Consider the following 18,390-nt stretch of genomic DNA (forward strand, 5'->3'; position numbering starts at 1 on the left):
TCACTGCTAAGCAAAGTCCTAGGAGTTGCAGTGCACAGCAACTTGGGGGATCGACCCACATCTCTTCCAGACTCTGTGCTTGCCTTGTTGCTAACACAGCCCAGCCATCATCCCCACCAGAAAGCTCTCAGCATTGAATCTGCACCCAACCCCCCCTCCCTGGGCTGTGGCAGCAGGTCTGACTCCAAAGAGATGAGCAGCTTTTATAGCACCTGCAGCCCTCTGGCCAAAGCGGTAAATCTCCCAAATTTAACATACGTTTTGGGGGGAGAGAGTGGCAAGTATGGGACTCTTGCCGGGGGGGGGGGGGGTTGGAGAGCTCCTGAGGGCTTTCTGATGGCACCAGGGGTTCAGGGAGGCTTTCTGGGCTGTGTGCCTGTCCCCAGCCCTGGCCGCAGCAGAGACCAGGCACTCCTATTTCCTGCATGACATGTACTTCCCCTCTCCCCTTTCTGCAGTGCTACAAGGTGCCCCAGCCTGGTGAGTTCCTCTGCACACTGGTGGACAAAATGCAGCCGCCGCTGGGGTGGGGTGCCCTGTTTAAGGCCAGCCCCCACCTGAAGCATGAGAGAGGAGGCAAAGAAAGCAGTGGTGCTGGGGCAGCACCTGGCGCACTTACCAGTCCTCGGGAACCTCTCTCTACCTGTGCTGGAAGGGTTGGTAAAGGGCAACTACATGTAACAGGTCCTGGCCTCCCAGCACCCCCGGTACTGTCCTGGCCAGGGACGTGGGATCTCCTCCCAGCCCCTCTGCCCTGTCCCTCCCTCTTCCCGCATCCGGTTCCCTGCCGTTGGAGCCTGTCGCGTCCAGCCCAGCTCTCCCCCTGCTCCTCTGGTCCACCAAGCACTGTGTCCTGCTGCTCCCACCTACCGTCCTGACCATGCCGCCTGCCCTCCCTTCCCCTCCGCTCCAGTTTAGCCCAGCGGCAGAGTTTGCACAACGCCCAGCATCTAAAAGCAACGTGCCACATCCCTAGCCTAGTTACTTTTATAATTTGTGTTACCATAACGACGTGACTTAACACAAGATGTTTTTTTTTCTTTAAATAATTTGACTCGTTTCCTTATCAACCGAGAGGTGTCTGTGTGTGTGTGTGTGTGTGTGTGTGTGTGTGTGTGTGTGTGTGTGTGTAAATCATGCTGAATCTTTGCCCCTTTGCAGAGAGCCCTCATCCCAGAGGGCAGGCGCAGGACAGCTGCCACGGATGCTCCTGGAACTGAGCTGGTGATGCACTGTCAGGCCCGGAGCTGAGCAGAGGGGGGTGAAATTTCCCCTGCCTTGGGTGAATGCAGACTCAAGTTTTCAAGCAGGAATGTGGCTTTTGCTCCCTAGTTCGATGCTTGCCATATGGTGTTGCCTGGAGAGGATGGGGGTCCTGGCAGGGACCCCCAGACAGGGGGCTCTTCTTGTGGGGAGGCAGAAAGGGACAACAGAAGAAAGAGATGTGTGCCATGTCCTGCTTTTACTCTCAAGCAGTCACCCTTTGACATGGGGCTGTTGCTCCCTGCAGCCTGGCCTCCAGCTCACCCAGCCTGCCGAGCTGTCCCCTGAGGACAGCGCTCCATCTGGGCTGGGTAGATAAATTTCTCTCTGCAAAATTGCTTTGCCTTGACAGCAGCATAAAACTTTGGTTTGCATAAGAGCTCCCCACGCTGAAGAGCAAAGCGCTACAAGAGGGCTGGGGCGGGTGGGCCCTTGGACACGATGCAGTCTGGCTCATGGTAAAACAGGCACTGTGAGCCCCGTGGGGCTGGAGGGCTCAGATCCCAGGGAAGCAGCAGTGCCATGCTGGCACAAGCCCAGCTCAAAGCCATTTCCAGGCTTGCGGCAGCTCGAGCCATGCTCCCTCGTCCCAGCAACGTCACCGTCTGGTGGAGAATGGAGCCCGGAGCGTGGGATGTGAGCAGAGCAGGGCCCGGACACCTCCCCAAAAGCATGAGTTTATATGGCTATGGGACGGGAGGTGGGACTGAGCTGGGGGCATAGGATGGGTGAAAGCCTCGAAGGAGCTGGGGACCATCATAGGGCACACGTTCACCTCGGCAGGCCCCGGCCACCAGACCGCTCTCTTCTGCAAGCTGGGGGCTCTCACTCTGCCCTACCACATCCACCTCGCCCACAGCCTCCTGAGTTTCTGGGGGCAGCTTTGAAAAGTAAAACTCAGCCAAGACCCAAGGGCTGAGCCTCAGGGAATGGTGAGGAACCCTGCACGGTGCCCTGGCTCTCAGCACCGCCTCGCCTGCCTCACCGCAGACTCAGCCTTCGGCCTTGCGAGTCAGCGGGCAGCGATAGTCCTGACCGCTTGGCACGCCAACTCCTTCCCTGCTCCGGCTGTCCCTCATACCGCAGCATCTCCTGCAGACCCAGCAGCATCTCCTGCAGGCACCCAGTGAGCTGGAGGCACCCCCAAACCACAGGACAGGAGCCCCGCACCGTTGCTGAGGGCGGCAGCGAGCTCCCTAGGTGGGGGTGAGATGTCCGTGCTAGCAGCCCCAAGCCCGCCAAAGGGACCCCCCTGCCTGCCTTGCCTCCGCCCCAGCCACATGGCATCACTCCGCTGCCTTCCCCAGAGCCAGCGATAACAAAGCCAGGCAGCTTACCTAGGTGTCCTTCGGCCCCGCTGCCCAGCACCCCCAGGTGCCATCTGGAGCTCCGCTCGCTCTGCCAGCCCCAGGCACCCACCCTTACAGGCTCCAAACACGTGAGCAAACCGCAGCACCGAAACCCGGGGCCGCCCTTGTGCAAAGGGGAAGCGCGGTCTCGGCTACGCTCGCGATCCCTCAGCCGGGCTGTGTGGCCAGCCCCGCCTGGGCAGGGCTTCCGTGGCTGTGCCGGGGTGCCACGCGGCGGGGCAGCCGGCCAGCTGCAGACCTGCGGGCCGCGTGCGGTGCGGCCCCACCGGACGTGCCGCAGTGCTGCCCCTGCCCAGTGCATGCCTTGCCTCCCTCGCATCCCTCCTGTCCCTGCGACCCAAGGGGTGCGCACGGACCAGCCGGTGCTTGCAACTGGGCCAAACAGGGAAATGGCAGCGGGAGGGTGGACAAGGAGAGGGCATCCATGCCTTTCAGAAAACAGATTCACTCCTATGGGGCTTTCCACCCAGGGAAAGCTTTGCAGATGCATGTTCGTTTGCAAAAAAACCCAAGTGAGATGGCGCTGTCCTGAGCTGACACGCGCAGCGGAGATGCTGTATCAGAGGTACTGGCTGGGCTGGTTTCATCTTCCTGGCAGAAGCAGCAGCTGAGGAGGAGAAGGGATCGGCACAGGGAAGACAGCAAGTCAAGCATCCCTCGGCCAGCTCCAGCGCCCATAAGCTGTGCCACAAGGCGCTGTCCCTGAGCTTGCGTGGCCCCGTAATTGCGGGCAAGAGAGCAAACATAACCCCCTTTGGCTTTGCTCCTTGGAAGTAGGTGCTCAGCAGCGTTCTAGGCCTCCAGTACAGCCTGTCTGTTCCCTTGGCAGCATTTGGCAGCGTAGGGCTGCCTTGCATGCGCTAGCATCACGCAGTAGCCACGCAATGTGGCGCAAGGAGCCAGCGACCCAGCCCTGGCCCCCAGCCAGCCTTGAGGGCTGATAGTGCTGTCCTGAGTGCCAGACTATTTTTGGGAGCAGTCCGACATGGGCTTGTTGCAAGAGCAAGTTTGGGATGTTAGTGCAAATCCCGTAGTTGCCAGGGGAATGCCAAGAAATCTTTCCCAGCGTCTCTGAAAAAGAGGAGCTGTTTGAGCACCTTGGGGCCAGGAAGTCTCCAACAGGAGCTGCATACACAGCCCATCCCACATCTGAGTGGACCCTCAGGGTCCGAGCCAAGTCCCATGGGCCACGAGCCGCTCTGGGCCTCACATCTGCATCACTTCTACATGACGATGAGTATGAAAAATGGAGGCACAAGGCAAAAACTACCCACTAGGCCATCCTGTGGTGCCCAGGATCCCTGGCTGGCAGCAGGAGTGCCCTGACGGGAGCCCGGGACAGGGAAAGGGTGGCAGCTGGAGGAACAGTGCAGCCAGAGCAGAGCCCGTTGCCCTTCGCAGTGACCTCCGAGGCCCAGGACCTTCCTCCAGGCCTATCAAGCTGTCAAGCTTATCAGTGATGGGCTCCAAATAAGCAGTGCCCTGGGGAGGCTCCCACCCCACGGCAAACATCTCTGGGAGGCAAGAGACGGCGTGGAGAGCACAGCCAGATGCCTGGCTCTGTCCCTTGTGCTCCCCAGCATTCCTGATCTGAGCTGCACCTCCCTCACTGCTGGGGGGAAACTGAGGCACAAGTGGTTGCATGGAGCTGGCCCGAGCTCCCTTCTGGCTTCCCTCCTCTGACCATGCCTTGAGGTTCAGCAAATGAGAGCAGCCTTTGTGCTCTACCCCAGAGAGAGGCGCATGCATGGGGCTGAGCCAGGGGCCAGCACTCCTGGATGCTGCTCCCAGCCGCATCCCGGTGCGTAGGAGCCAGGACATCTCCGAGGGAGTCTGTCCTCTCTCACGCTGCAAGCAAGCAGCAGGGGTAGCAGGCTTTCCTCTCACACCATGGGGCTGGAAGCAGGGACAGCATTGGTGTGCAGGACCACGGCAGCATCCTGCTGGACCAGCTGCCTTGCTCCCACCCTGGTGCCGCTCCAGGCAGGGGTGCAGGGAGCCTGGCACAGATGTTAGCGCCAACAGTGGGGCTGGCGATGTGCAAGGCAGAGCTGCCAGAGAGGTGCACACAGCCCACTGGGAGCTGAGGGGCAGTGTGTTACAGCTGCAGAAATGAGACTGGGTTTTTCAGAGAGCTTCCCGCTGAGTTTGGATGGGCCAGGAGGTGGGAGGAACAAATACGCTAATTGAGCTGTTGGTGGGTGTGTGGGGTGAATGACTTTGGCTGTGTGCCAGCACAAAAAGCAATTACCAGCCCTGCCCTCCCGGGCTCTGCTCCGGGGCAGCCCCGGGTCCTGGCACAAGTCCTCCTGCCCCTTGCCATACAACTTTCCCTTGCTTTGCATGCCGTATTCAGCGTGCTAGCTGATTTTGGTGCTACATGCTTAAACCTGCGCTGGGAATCAGCACAAAAGTCTCCCGAAACACCGCCAAACGGGCATACGGCCGCGTGGGGTACACTGTCCTCTAACTGAACCTTCTCCAACTCAGTCCCAGGGAGCATGCACCAAACCCTATATCTTTATACAAGGTTCTCAGGTTTGCAAACTATCAGCCACAGCAGGTGTCATCAGGGTGCGCCGCTAGCAATATAACATCTTGCAGATTCTTACACAGTGTGAGCAAGCATTCAGTCTTGGGATAGCACAGCTACTTCGGATTACACTATTTGCTAGTAGAAGGACTAGGTCTGAAGTCACTGGGGAGTTTGCTTCCCACCTTAGGCCCTGAGCAGAGCTGGTGCTTGAGCCAGAATTCATTCTCTCCTGGGAGAAGGGAGTCCCTCCCCGCAGGACTGCCGTTTGCAGAGCATAGACCGGTACATGTGCCCGTGCCCTTAGCATCCCCCCAGAATCACGCGCACTCAACGCCGGCAACTGTCCCAGCATTTACCTACTGCCCAGGCATCCCGAATCCACAAAGAGATATTCGATAGAGCCATCGAGTTGTTTCCGTCCAGGGTGAAGTTACCACAAGATGTGTCTTGCTCGAGCTCACCACCAAACTTTTCCTTCTCAAGCACGCTCCAAGAAAGCATGAAGCAACAGCAATGCAGATTCTGCCGCTCCGCTCCTCGCTGGTGATGCAGTGGTACCACAAGAATGATGTAACGGCAGCAGCGGGCGATGCACCATTAACAGAGCAGCCATGGCAACGGGTAGCGGTACAGCGGCAACCCAGCGACAGCGGCTAGTCCTAACACACCAGAGAGATTTGCAGGGCAGGCAGATGAGGACTGCAAACTTTGAGGCTGAGACTGATCCCGACAACAGCCCAAACTCCGCCGACAGGAGCCAACACACGGCAGTGCCAAAAACGTATGCCACCGGCTTCGAGCAAGCGCCCCGGCCTGCTGACGGCACAGAAACTCCTCTGCTCTCGGTGCAGGCAGCCTGATGACATTGCCTGTGGTACTGAGCCAAGGCGCGCACTGGTCTGTGACTAGCGGAGAGGAACAGAAAATAGCAAACAGCAGGAGTTGGCAGCAACCGCAGAAAGTGCTTCCTGTCCCAAGCTCACCTCATGCTGAACTCGGACACACTGGTCCAGCTGCCCTGCTGAGACGCGTAAGGGCAAATGAATCAGCCGCGCTCACAACAGCTTCAGGCACAGCAGCCAGCCTCCGGGACTGGACATCAACCCAGGCCAAACGACATCCCCAGCCCCAAAATACAAAGCAGCTCCTCAGCTCTGCTTGCCTGAGAAGATCTTGCCATCCTTGCACAAGCGCTCGCCACGTGCAGGAGGGAGCGCGGCCAGCATGAGCCCTGGCCTGGGACGGCTCACGCGCTGTGCCCTACAGCGGACAGCACGTCTGCCCCTGGGGCGTGCAGGTGAGGCTCCCTGCACGCGCCGCCTCCGTCGGGCTGCTTCACCACAGAGCTGCAGGACTCATCCCTGCCTTGGGACAGCATGGCCAGCCCTCCCCGTGGCGCCTACTGCCACGAGGCCGCCATGCTCTTGCGTCGGGAAGAACAATGGCGGTTCAGTGATGCAGCGGATAGACGCAGCAGCCAGAAAGGGCAGCTAATCTGGCTCCAGCACAATACGGGCCAGCAGATGCTTCTCTGATGCTTGTTTGAACCCTGGCACCAACACACCAATCTGGACTTTAATATCATTAAGTAACGGTGAATATCTCCCTCCCTAAAGAGCAGATACCTAAGCAGTCTGAATCTATCTGGCCTCAACCTAGAACCCCCAGCTTGATGCTTTACCCAATAGTTATACAAAGACCTACATCATCTTCCCGCTTACTACATAGATGTAAATGGCACTGAGACCCCAGAGATGCATGCTGCAAGCTCTGAATGCAACTTCCCGAAACCCTGGAGGATGAGCGATGGACGAGATGGGGGCAGGAGGTTATTTCAAGCCACTTACCATGTAACAGTATTTACATGCAAAACGGAGCTGAACCTGAACAAGGTAGGATCACTGCAACCATAAGCATCCCTGGGACTGGGGGAACAGGGCTGCCTCAGCTTGCAGATGGTATCCACTTCACTGAGGCTGTGATGGTAAAATCCTGGGGCTCAGCATCAGTGCTGCACAGCAAACCAGTATTTTGCAGCAGCCTCAAACTAAAACTACTTCTTTAATTCGTTAAGGATTAACACCACCCTGCTACACTGAATGTGTGACAGGCACTAGGCACCCTTCTTATTCTCCCTGTTTCACATGCAGTCAGCTGATTTTTATACTGACAGAAGGTAATGGTATTGTAGAAGTTGTTGGCAAGGGTGGGTGGGTTTGGCAGCTGTGAGGGTCATTCAGCTCGTGGGAAGAAAGTTGGGTTGTGCGAGATGTTTTTGTTCAAATCACCAGTAGCAAAATAGCTAATAACACCACTGTACATCAGTAGGGCTCAGAGTTAACAGCACGTTACCCAGACAGGGCAGACTGGCTGCCAGACCTGTCTGCATCCCTGTAGTGAGATCCTTGAACAAATAAAAAGCTGGATCCCAAGTAATTCTGAGATTCATCACCTTCACCTCCATCCCTTACGGGGCAGGTGTGGAGAGGACGCGGGTGCTCCCCACATGAGATGGAGACCTCATGCGAGCTCAGCACCCACTTCCTGGGGCCGGTGGGGAGCAGTGGGGTGCTCTGCCACTTTGGGAACCGTTGCCACAGCAACCAGCCCGCCATCACTTGTGCAGCAACAGGCGAGGTTTGAAACCGTGACAGCAAAATAACTGCTGTCAGTCAAAGCACCCGTGAGCACCCCAGGCCCGCAGGCCACAGCTCCCGGGGGTGGTGGCGGGAGCTGCCCGCCTCGGCCAGCCTCGCCGCCAGAGCCCGGAGAAGCCTTTCCCCGAGGGCTGCGGCAGAGGGAGAGATGCCCGCTGCCACACGCGATGCTGATGGCAGCCCAGCCTCCAGCGAGGAGGGGGGGACGTACCTGGCTGGGTCAGACGTGCTCGTGGCACTGCTGGCGAGACTATCTATCTTTGCTGCATTGCCTCACATAAACGGGGCCAGCGCGAACATCCTGGAGCTTGGCAAGGAGCAGAGCCAACTCCTGCCTGGGCCGGCATCACCCTGGCACCAGCCCCACCGGGAGTGATGGGCTGAGCAGCTCAGCTTTGGGCCTCAGGCTCCAAGACATATGAAAACCAAACCAAGATAGCCAGGAGGAGAGCAGCAAAACCACGAGTCACGAGGAACGGCAGAAGGAACATGGCTGTTTATGCTAGGGCAGGGAGATGGCTTAGCTGGATGTGACAACTGTCTCCCGGGACGTTGTTATACAGAGGGGAGCAACAGGGTGATGCTGAGAAAGCAGGTCCATTTACAGCAGGAAATCCGAGGCTGGATATAGGGAACATCCTCCCGAGCGGTGGGGCAGTGCAGCCTGCACAGGTGATCCAGCTGGGTGTGGGATCTCTTCCCTGAGAGCTTTCAGAAGCAGGTCAGGCAAATGTCAGCCTGGGAAAGTGCCGGGGAGCAGGGGCATCCTCAGAGCCTGCCAGCCGCGTGCCCCAGGGCTGCTGCTCCTGGGGTAGGAAACGGCTCAGGAGGGGATGTGCCCCGGAGCCCATCAGCCCTGTGGTAAGAGAGATGGCACGCTGGTAGCTGGGAGTGAGAGCTGGGCGCTGTGCCCGGGCCAGGGCACTGCAGGCTTCTGCAATTGTGCTTTTGAGTAGGAGTCTTGCAGATGCAGAGCACAAAAGCCCTCCAGGCTGCAAAGGCAGGGTGGGAAGCTGAGCGGCTGGGTGTAGGTGGGGACACCCACCCCCTCTGCCCACCCTGCCAGCAGCATCTGTTATTCCCAGTGCTGGGGCTGCTCTTGTGTCGAGGCAGCGCTATTAGGTAAAAGCCAGGCCCCGTCTATTTGGCTCTGGAGACACGAAACAAGACCCTCACGGGGCATCTTGGCACATGCCACCGGCAGGGGAGGCACGGACGCTGATCCTACATGGGGAGGACTTGGCCTGCGAGCCCAGGAGTGCGCGCAGGCACAGGACAGGGCCCGGCGTGCCTTCCGCTCGTGCTGCGGGGCCAGGAACTGCCTGCGCGCGCGGCTGCGCGCTCAGCAGGGCTTGACCTGATACTGCAGCTAGCCATCAGATGAACTCACTCAGCTCTCTGCTGAGGGCCCAAGAGCTACGGGGAGGTGGCCTCATTCTGTCAAGGGCCCAGCCAGAGCAGGAACAGCCCGACGCGTGGCAACCTTTGCTGCTCCCAAGGACAGTCCGGGACGGAGCTACGTTTGTGGAACTGGTGGCCACAGGCCAGGCAGCTCTGGATTTGACCGCGGATGCAGGAGCTCCTACGTCATCACCCTCACTTTGCTATCCTGCAGACAAGGAGAAGTCCAAACCAAACAGACCACAGATCTCCAACCAGCCTGCCGTGAGCCACCCTCCAAAGGCAGCGAGCAGGACTGGACTCCTCCAGCCCTTCCCCTTCTGCCAGCCTTTCTCCCAGCCCGTCACTGCTCTCCGTTAGCCTGGCCCTTTCAAGCTGATAATGCGACTTCCTCCAGCCTATTGCAGTCATCTATCTTGTGCGCTTCCCCAGTGAAGAAAGGCAAAAGTTTTTCCTCAGAGCCTCAGGAAACCTGGCACAGTGACTTCAAAGGATCCTCGCTGCAATTCCCAGCATCGGCTGGCCAGTCCTCTGCAACGAGGGCAGCGCGTGGGGACCCTCCCTGCTTGAGAAGCTCCTGCAGAGCCCCAAGGCTACGACGACGCCAGTCCTCAGGATGGTGCATGGCCTGCAGTGGTTTCCTCTGGCCCCATGGCGAGTCGAGCCCCCCCAGGCCAGGCCTCTCGCAGCCTTGGTGGCTGGAAGTGCCCTAGGCGATCAGCCCTGGGCTACACCCCAGATCACATGCTCAAGTCCCTGCTCCACCCCCATTTCCCCAAGAGCTGCAAGCAGCCCTGCCTGTCCTGCTAGTGCCATGGCAAGGATGGACCAGAGCTACAGCGTGTCCAACGTGCAACCCCCTAGCATGCACACAGCCCCGAGTGGCTGAACCCAAGCTCTCCAGCAGCCTCCAGGCTCGGCTGCCGGTACCTGGGGATTGCTTTCGTGGCAGGCCCAGCTTGGTGAAAGGAAGAGGAGCCCATTTTGCACCCTGGCAGAGCACCCCCAAGGGTGGCCAAGGATCGGGACAGCTCAGCTATTTGCTAGCTTTTCCCTGGAGATGTCTCTAGCCCAACTGGGACAGTCCAGTCACATGCAGACATCCTGGGCCCCGCTTGCCCCTTGGCCACCTCCAGCCACAAGCAGCCTGGAGAAGCTATAGCCTGTCGCAGGGAATGGTACCTTCCAGGAAAGCGCTGTTTCCCCTGTGCTCTGCTGGTTTTTACACTCTCCAGGCCCTGGACAATGCGAGGAAGTTGCCTGTGAGAGGAACGCAGCCAGGCACTGGGACAAAGGGGCCCGAGACCTGAACTCAGACACAACAGGAGCGACAGCCAGGGCAGCAAGGTCCCCAGATGGCTATGGCATTAGCATCAGCCCATGTTTCTGCTGACCCTGCTCCCACCAGCACCAGTACCCAGATGAGGGATTGAGAGCTGCCGGGAGGGTACAGCACTGCAGGGCTGGGCAGGGCCAGTCCCACCAGGGCTCAGACATGGCCTGAGGACTGGTTGGTGTCCATGCTGCCAGGCTCTGTGCCTTTGTCACAGCCACCAGCAGATTAAGGATGCCCCAAAGGGCTGGGGAACAGCAGCAAGGATGTAAAAGAGAGGGGAAAACATCGCGGTTAAGGCCAGGCTGAGAAAGGTGGAACGAGACATGCAGCACCAACCTAGCGCCTCCTGCAAGCCTTCTGGAGATGAGAGCCTCCACGTCCCCACGCCCCAGCAGGTTAGCCTCAATGCTTGCTCGTGCCCTGCAGAGCAAGCTGGCCCCACGGCTGCCCCAGATCGAGCTTGCAAACTCTGTCCCCCTCACTGCATGCTCCTCTCAGAGGTGGAGGGCCACAAGGGCACCGCAGCTGCTGGCCCGTGCCCCCGGCCGCCTGCCCGCGCTGCCTGCCTTACCTCCCCGGTGCCGCGACAGGAGGAGTGACTCTGCTTTGGCCATGGCTGCACTTGGCACAGGGGGCTACAGGCGTATCTGCAACCGTGTAGGGGGTGGTGAGTTGCCCTCCCTGTGGTGCCCCGTGGTCCAGTCAGCAGTTGAGAAGCGTGGGTCCTCTGCGGGCCGGTGCAGCGCAGGGCAGTGGGGCTCTGCTTGCTGCCAAGACGGTGCTTGCTTTTGTCATGCACTAATCCTTGTGTCAAAAACACGCCGAGGGGGTGAGCTTCCTCTGCCTTCCCCGCCTCCGGGCCCTTTCTCCAGCCCCGAGAGAAAGGAAATGACCAGGAACTGGCTGTTTGAGTCAGCTCCCTGCAGCCCATTGTCATGGCCCCGTCCCCTCTTCCTTCCCATGTCACTGGCCCAGGGGGAGGGGTGGCAGGGGGACCTTGTTTTCATACAGCTTGTTCTCCGTCCATGCACCCTGCCCGCTTGGAGCGCCAGTGGGTCCCCCGGTGCACCATGGGCACAGCTGCTGCCCAGCTCATAGGACCTGGTGAGGGTCCTGCAATGGTGGTGGTCGGGCTGAATAGGCCCTCCATTTGGGTCTGGAGATACCACCAGCTCCCGCAGTGGAGTGGCAAGGCAAAGCAGGCTGCTCTCCCTGTTTGCACCTCTTCCACATGGGCGCAGGTTCTAGCCCGTGGCTCTGTGTCCCTAAAAGGAACCTCTAGCGCCACTGCCTACCTCTGCTCATGCTGCACCATGCCCCTGTACCCCCTGTTCTGGCTGTGTGTCTGCCACGTAAGAGAGCTCCTGCACAGACATTGGGTGAGACCTGAGGGCTGCAATGTGTGGGGGGGGGGCAACCGCTGCTTGGCTCTTCCTCCCTTCTGCACTTCTTTGCTGCAGTGCTCCAAATGGGGATGGGGCCCCACAGCAAGAACAGGCCAGGCCCCCACAGGCTGAGCAGAACTCCCCACAGAGCCCACAACACGCTCCAGCCATAGCTGGGACAGCAACCAAATGGCCTGGCCACCTTCTGAAAGCCACACAGGACTTGGAGAGATACCAGTGTGGGGTGGCTGCTCCCCCTCGCCATTACCCGCTGCCTCCCCAGCACAGCATGGCTGTTCCAGTCCACTCTGGCTGGAGCAGCCCTTTAAATCCTTGTCTGGAAATAAATGCCTAGTGACCTGACCCCAGAGCCTGGTGCAGCTGCCCAGCTGGGTGGAGCTGCCTCCTCACCCCAATCCCTGAACATTTTTTAGCTAAAAAAGGGAGGGGGGGAAAAAAAACATGGAGAGTTTATGAATTCACCTAACTTTTGCACTAGAAAATGCAAGAGCCCCCAAAGCTTCCTCTTGTTTTGGTTCCTTCCAAAAGACACAAGCAAAGCATCCTCAAGGACCACTTTCAAAGTGCCCCAGTGATTTATAAATCTAAGCCTGGTTTTCCCAAAGGAATGAGGCCCTTGGGAGCCTGAATTCCAGCAGAGACAAGAATGCAGCCCCAAGCACTCAGGTCACTTTGGGAAATGGGCTTCTGGATGTAGAGCAAGGCAGCCTGTGCAAAGGGCTGTGTGGGTAACGCTCACACCAGGGAGCTCATCCACAGACACTTGGCTCCCTCTTCTCTGCGACCCCTCACTGATCTGTCTCGACACCAGACTTGTCTCCTGTCCCAACAGATCATCCTTCTGGACCATTCTTGTGGCTTGCTAGCACAACACACAGCAAGGCCGTTGCTATCCATCCCCTTCCCAGGGCTCCCAGGTACCCAGCGACACAGCAGACCCAAAGGATGAGGTGGTCAAAGGATGGCCAAATGCCAGAAGAATCCACTTCACTCAGACGCTGGCAACCCAGACAGCATTTATATGTGTTTCTCATAGACTGGGGAATGAGGAGATCTGCCCCAAAGCAGGCCAGCAGAGGCCAAGGAGGAACAGCAATGGATTCCCTTGCTTTCCCCTGTCTCAGGACCAGCCCCTGTTTCATGTGTATCAGAACAACTCCTGAGCATCTACAAGGCTTGCGCAAAATGGTGAGGGACATTCATTGCTGATGTTTCTGAAACAAGCTGACCTGAAAGCAAAATGCGAAAACTACGGAGCCATGGAGAGAATAGACACGGCTGTTAGGTGCTGATTTCCAGGAGGACTCTGCCAGTAGCTGCAACACAGTGCTCCACCACCGCACCGCTCACCCTCGTGACTGTGCTCCCTTAACGAGCAAGCCCTTGCACCTCGGCTCAGGCCAGCCCCACAGAGGATGTGTGGGCTCTCAGCACCCACTCACCCTTCCACTTCACTGTCTAGTAACTCGCAGCACAAACCATCGCAAACCTGAAGCAGGTTTGCATGAATCACCCACCAGTTAATCTCCCCACCCACACAGCTGGTGTCTCTTCCGGGACCCCATCCCATAGTTATCATGACAGCCAGGGACAGACACAATAACCTGAGAGGTACCTTCCAGTCAAATCATTGGGCAGGCAGACATGCTAATTCATCACATCAATTGCAACAGCCTGTGAGAACGATGCCTTCTCCGACCAGCCCCTTCAAGCCCCATCACTTCTAAAGAGGTATCCCGTGTTCAGGAGCAGCCTACAGATAACAGCAGCTTGCCTGTCTCTTTGGGTAAGCAAGGAGGAGATGCAGGGAGGCAAGTGCCCTAGTCTAACAGACTGCGTTGGATGAATATCAAAGATCCATTTTAGCCCAGTGGGCAGAGTTAAGGGCAGAGCACCCCAAGTTCATGCAGTCTTGTCCAAGTACAACCTGGCAACATCCTGCTGTTACTTGAGGAAGGGTGCATTTTAAATTACGGGGATGACACCAGAAAGGCCCCTCTTTGTGTTGCCCTCCGCACTGAGGTATGCATGGATCTAGGCACCTGCTGCTAGAAGCTGTTGGGCACATCCACATTCCTGCAGAGCTCTCAGCTCTGACAGTGAGTGACAGCCAGGGGCTGTGACAACAGGCAGTAAATTCCAGCCTGAGGATTGAGCTCAGAGGGAGGCACATCCCCGACAGGCTCTACTGGAGCAGAGTGGAGCAGCTCTGACTAGAACAACCAAAACCAACCTATACTCATCAGGAGTTGCCCAGGTGAGCTTGGCTCTGCTCATATGGAAGAACGGTCCTGCCTGAGCCTAGTCAAGGTATATCCTGGCCTGGGCAGCCACCAGCAAGCTGCAGGTCTGGGCTCTCTCCCCTCTGCTCCATGAGGGACTCCATCCTCCACTTCCAGGAACCTGGCTATGGTTTTGCCCACACTGATGGAAAAACCTTCCAAGTTACTAAGAGCTGTCCCTGCTCCCCAACCCATCCCTCAGTGTTGCCAGAAGAGCTCGGGCTGGCTGCAGCAGTTTGGCTGCCAGGCCCTGCAGTTGTCCCACCCTGCTGGGGAGCCACTGAAGGGCTGTTTCTCTGGGGGATGTGAGGCCCAAGGGGTTATCAAGTTTCAGCGGCCTCCCCTCAGCAGATAGATAAGCTCCAGCCTGGATTGCTCCAGTGCCTCTCCACAAGGAAGCCTGTATCTAGCTGCTCAGGAATGCCAGAGCCATTACGCCCCAACAGCCTCAAGCCTAAAAGGTCTGGGAGCATCCAAGTATCTCTGCTCCACGCATGAGATGAGTTTAGAGATCTTCAGTGCCAGATGGGCAAATAACATTTCTTCCTACTTAGCAGAGCTGTTGTTCGCAGGCCCTGCCAGGAGCAGCTCTGCTCTGCTCTGCAGTCAGCCTGGGTGAAAGCAAGGAACTGGGGTTGTGGGCATGCAGGGAGGAAGATCTATCTGCATGAGATTCCTGTGACTGCAGGAAGCTCATGTGCTCTGTGCCCGAGGAGAGAGACGGGCCAGCCTTCCACACGAAGGCTGTCCTTGCAAACCCCCCTTGGGCCCTTCCCGGCAGCGCTGGGAATGTGATTTGCAGCTTGCTCTCCTAAGAATCCCTTTGATGATGCAGAAGTGCGATTAGCTCCAGTTCCCCCTCGGAGCTGCACCGACTACTACCGTCAGCAAGGTCAGGAGACGCGGGCAGGGAGCAGGCCAGCATCCTGTGGCACCCCAGCCCTGTCTGAGGGCACACAGGTTGCAATCCAGGCTCCACCCATGGTCTGCTCCCTGCAAGACCGGGGCTGAAGGAGACTTGCTGGATGTGGGATGCTGCCCCAGGCAGCACAACATCCTTCACCCCTCATGACTGGTTGAGCAGGGGAGTCCCTCCTGAGCCCCCATGCAACTCAAAGCTTTCTTTGCCCTGTTTCAGCGCTTTGTGACAATTGCTACCACCGCGGCTGCAAAATTTTATCGAGACACTCTGTACTTCCACCCCCTCTGCCCGCTAATTATTAAGCTATAACAGTCACTCGGGCTATGACAATCACTGCACGTTTTAATGCAGCTCCTAAGCAATTTTCCAGAGGTCCCTTCTAGGGCTGGCAGGTACCCTGCTGCTCCCCGCACTGCCACATCCCCGTTCTTGAGCCACTGGCAAGGCAAAGGGCAGCGCTTGCAAGAGCAAAGTCTAGCAGAGCTGAATGTGTCCCACCCTGGGATGCTAGGGGAAACAGACCCTAGACAGGCCTGAGAGCCAAGAGACATGCCAGACCCGAGCATGCCCAGGGTTTTCAGGCATTTCCAGGGACAAGGCTGGGTCAGGGAAGAAAGCCGAACTTCCAGGTGTCTGGAAAGGGTTGCTGAACTGCCTGGGCCAGCCCAGCTGGGGACAAGGGAGTGACCGGACAGGTCCTGCTTGTTCCACCCGGCTGTTTCAGAGCATGACTGCGCTCAGTTGCCCGCTCCTGGCTCTGAGCTAGCCCTCCACGTGCCACGCTCTTTCCAAATACCCCCTGCAGATTTGCTAGGGTTTCCACCTTCCTTAGACATTTAGCTGTATGATACCCCTTGGAGACCCCCATTTCCCTCACAAGCTGCAGCAGAGGGGGGCCACACCTGCCGGGGGCTACCTGTGCTGGGGGCTATGCAAGCGTGGGCTCCCCGACTGGGCAGGACCCAGCTCTGAGGCTGGCGAGTGCAGGCCTCCGTGCAGCCCAGGCTGGCTCCCCACAGCCCAGGGCACAAGTCAGCACCTATTCCACGCACCGACAGTGAGCGGGGCAGCAGGGACTGGGCCCCACAGTGAGCCCCATTGAGCTCTGCTCGACTGCCGGCCCTGCCAGCCCTTGGCAAAGCCCTTAGTTGGAGGTGACCTCTCCCCGTGTCCTCCAAGCGACCCAAAGGGACCACAGGTAAGCGGGGGGCTGCAGCAAAGGACAAGCCTCCTCCATCCCTGCTGCTATAGCGAGGTCCATCGCTGCTGCTATAGCGAGGCGCATCCCACCCCAGGGCACGGGGCCGGGGGAAGAGGCTCGGAGAGCCCGGGGGCACCCGGGAGAGGGAGCCTGCGCGCCCCGGGGGGACTGCAGCGCCGGGGCCGGGCGCGGCGGGGGCAGCCCGGGGCCAGCCCGGGGAGCGGGTCCCGTCCCGTCCCGCCCCGCCCCGTCCCGTCCCCCGGTACCTGTTGCTGAGCGCATCCTGCCCCGCCGCTGGCTGCGCGGCGCCTTCCGCTGCGCGTTGCCCATCCTCCGGCGGCGGCTCGCCCGGCCCAGGTGGTCAGAGCGCCGCCGCCCCCGGGCCGCTCCCCGCCGGCTCCATGCCTCCCCCGCCGCCGGGCCCGCCGCGCCGCCCCGCCGCGCCAAGCGGGGAGGAGCCCCGCCGCGGGCCGCGCCGCGCCGCGCCGAGCCGAGCCGCGCCGCGCCGAGCCGAGCCGAACCGCGCTGCACCGGCCCGAGCCGCCCCGGGCCGCGCCGCGCCGCGCACCTCCTCCCCGCGGCGCCAGCAGCCCCCCCGCGGCATGGCGGGAGCGGGCCCGGCCGCCCCCTCGGAGCCAGCGCCGCCGGCCGGTGCCGGCGGAGCCGCCGCGCTGCCGAGCGGGCGCCAATGGCGGCCGCTGCGGGGGGCGGCCGGGGGCAGCGGGCCGGGCAGCCCCCGTGGCGGGGCCGGCAGTACCGGCGTCGAGGGAGCCTGGGGGAGGATGGGGGACCGCGGGGGCTGAGCAGCCCCGGCGGGTTGGTGGGGCTGGGGGAGGATGGGGGAGCCCTGGGTCTGGGCAATGCTGGTGGGGCAGTGGGAGTGGGGGAGGATGGGGAACCCTGCGGCCGAGCAGTCCCTGTGGAGTTTGCAAGCCACAGACGGGCACAGATGGAGACACCAGACCAGGGAGCAGTGGGGCTGGGTAGCCCTTGCGGGATGTCTGTGTTTTTTTGGGGGGGCGGGTTGCAGGGAGCACTCAGGAACGAGGGGTGCATGGGGGACTCCCAGGGTTAGAGGGTACTGGGTGGGGGGTGTCGAGTTGGGCTTGGCAGCCTCTGTAAAATGTCTGGAATGGGGGGTGGTAGGTGAGGGGTGCCTGGGACTAGGGGGTGTGGGGGACCCCCTTGCTTGGCAGGCTGCTGTGCTGAGCTCCCTCTGGGGCAGGCAGGCATACCCAGTCAGGCGGGAGGGCCAGGCTGTGGTGTCCTCTCCCCAGGACTGCTTTCCCATTTGCCAGGCATTGCTGTGGGGTCCTCCAGCAGCTCCCTGCCCTACGGGGGTATCGTGGCTCCCTGTCCCACTGCCCCCCGGCTCAGCTCCCATGCCTCCGTGGCCTGGGCCGGAGCTGCCCCGAGGCTGCGCACCTCGGCAAGGGCGTCTGAATCGGTGCGTCTTGGGGGCTGTGGGCCAGACTGTGCTGAGGCATCCTTTGGCAGCCAGCGCTGTGCAGCCTGGGGCTCCTCGCCAGCCCTGAGAGGAGCTGGAGCTGTGTGCAGATGCAGCAGGAGTGAGGCAGGTTTGGGTGAGCTTTCGGGGCTGGTGCCCCCTGGGGAAAGCCCACATGAGAGCTGTGGCATGTTGCAAGAGCTAGGGCTGCGGAAGAAGGAGTCTCTGGCCAGCAGTGATGATGGGACATGTGGGTAGGGCTATGGCAGGAGAAAAGGGATTTGCAGCGCCCTGCGTCGCCAGCATCCCAAATGCCACAGCAGGGCCCACTGGGCAGCATCTGCAAAAGGCCGTCATCGTGGGCAGTGCTGGATCAACACAGGGCTGAGCTGCGGGAGGGGAGCCCCCCATGACAGAGGGCAGTGTGCCTTGATCTGCTGTTGCCCTGGGGCTCCTCTTCCCCCTGCTTGAAACTCAGCTTGTCCCACTGCCAGGTAGGGTGAAACATGCACAAACTGAATGTACCCTAGCCTCCAGCAAGCAGGGGGCCAAGCGATCAGCCCTTTGCA

General features: G+C 59.8%; 1 protein-coding gene across 15 annotated transcripts in view; it reads right to left on the reverse strand.

Annotated features, from left to right (window-relative positions):
• NHSL2 (NHS like 2) overlaps positions 1-16,788 on the reverse strand; it is a 33,344-nt gene extending 16,556 nt beyond the window's left edge. For 4 of the 15 annotated variants that reach the window (XM_068956719.1, XM_068956718.1, XM_068956717.1 and 1 more), the window contains exon 1: positions 2,601-2,949. In XM_068956719.1, the coding sequence (XP_068812820.1) occupies positions 2,601-2,934 (334 nt within the window). In that variant the 5' untranslated portion in view covers positions 2,935-2,949. Of the gene's footprint in view, positions 1-2,600; positions 2,950-5,525; positions 6,075-11,134; positions 11,445-16,640 lie in introns of those variants that run through there. The other 11 variants (XM_068956728.1, XM_068956724.1, XM_068956721.1 and 8 more) reach the window with 10 other exon arrangements.
• Positions 16,789-18,390: the final 1,602 nt, after the last annotated feature.

Source organism: Struthio camelus, chromosome 11 (genome assembly GCF_040807025.1).
Source record: "Struthio camelus isolate bStrCam1 chromosome 11, bStrCam1.hap1, whole genome shotgun sequence".
In the NCBI taxonomy this organism is placed as follows: domain Eukaryota; kingdom Metazoa; phylum Chordata; class Aves; order Struthioniformes; family Struthionidae; genus Struthio; species Struthio camelus.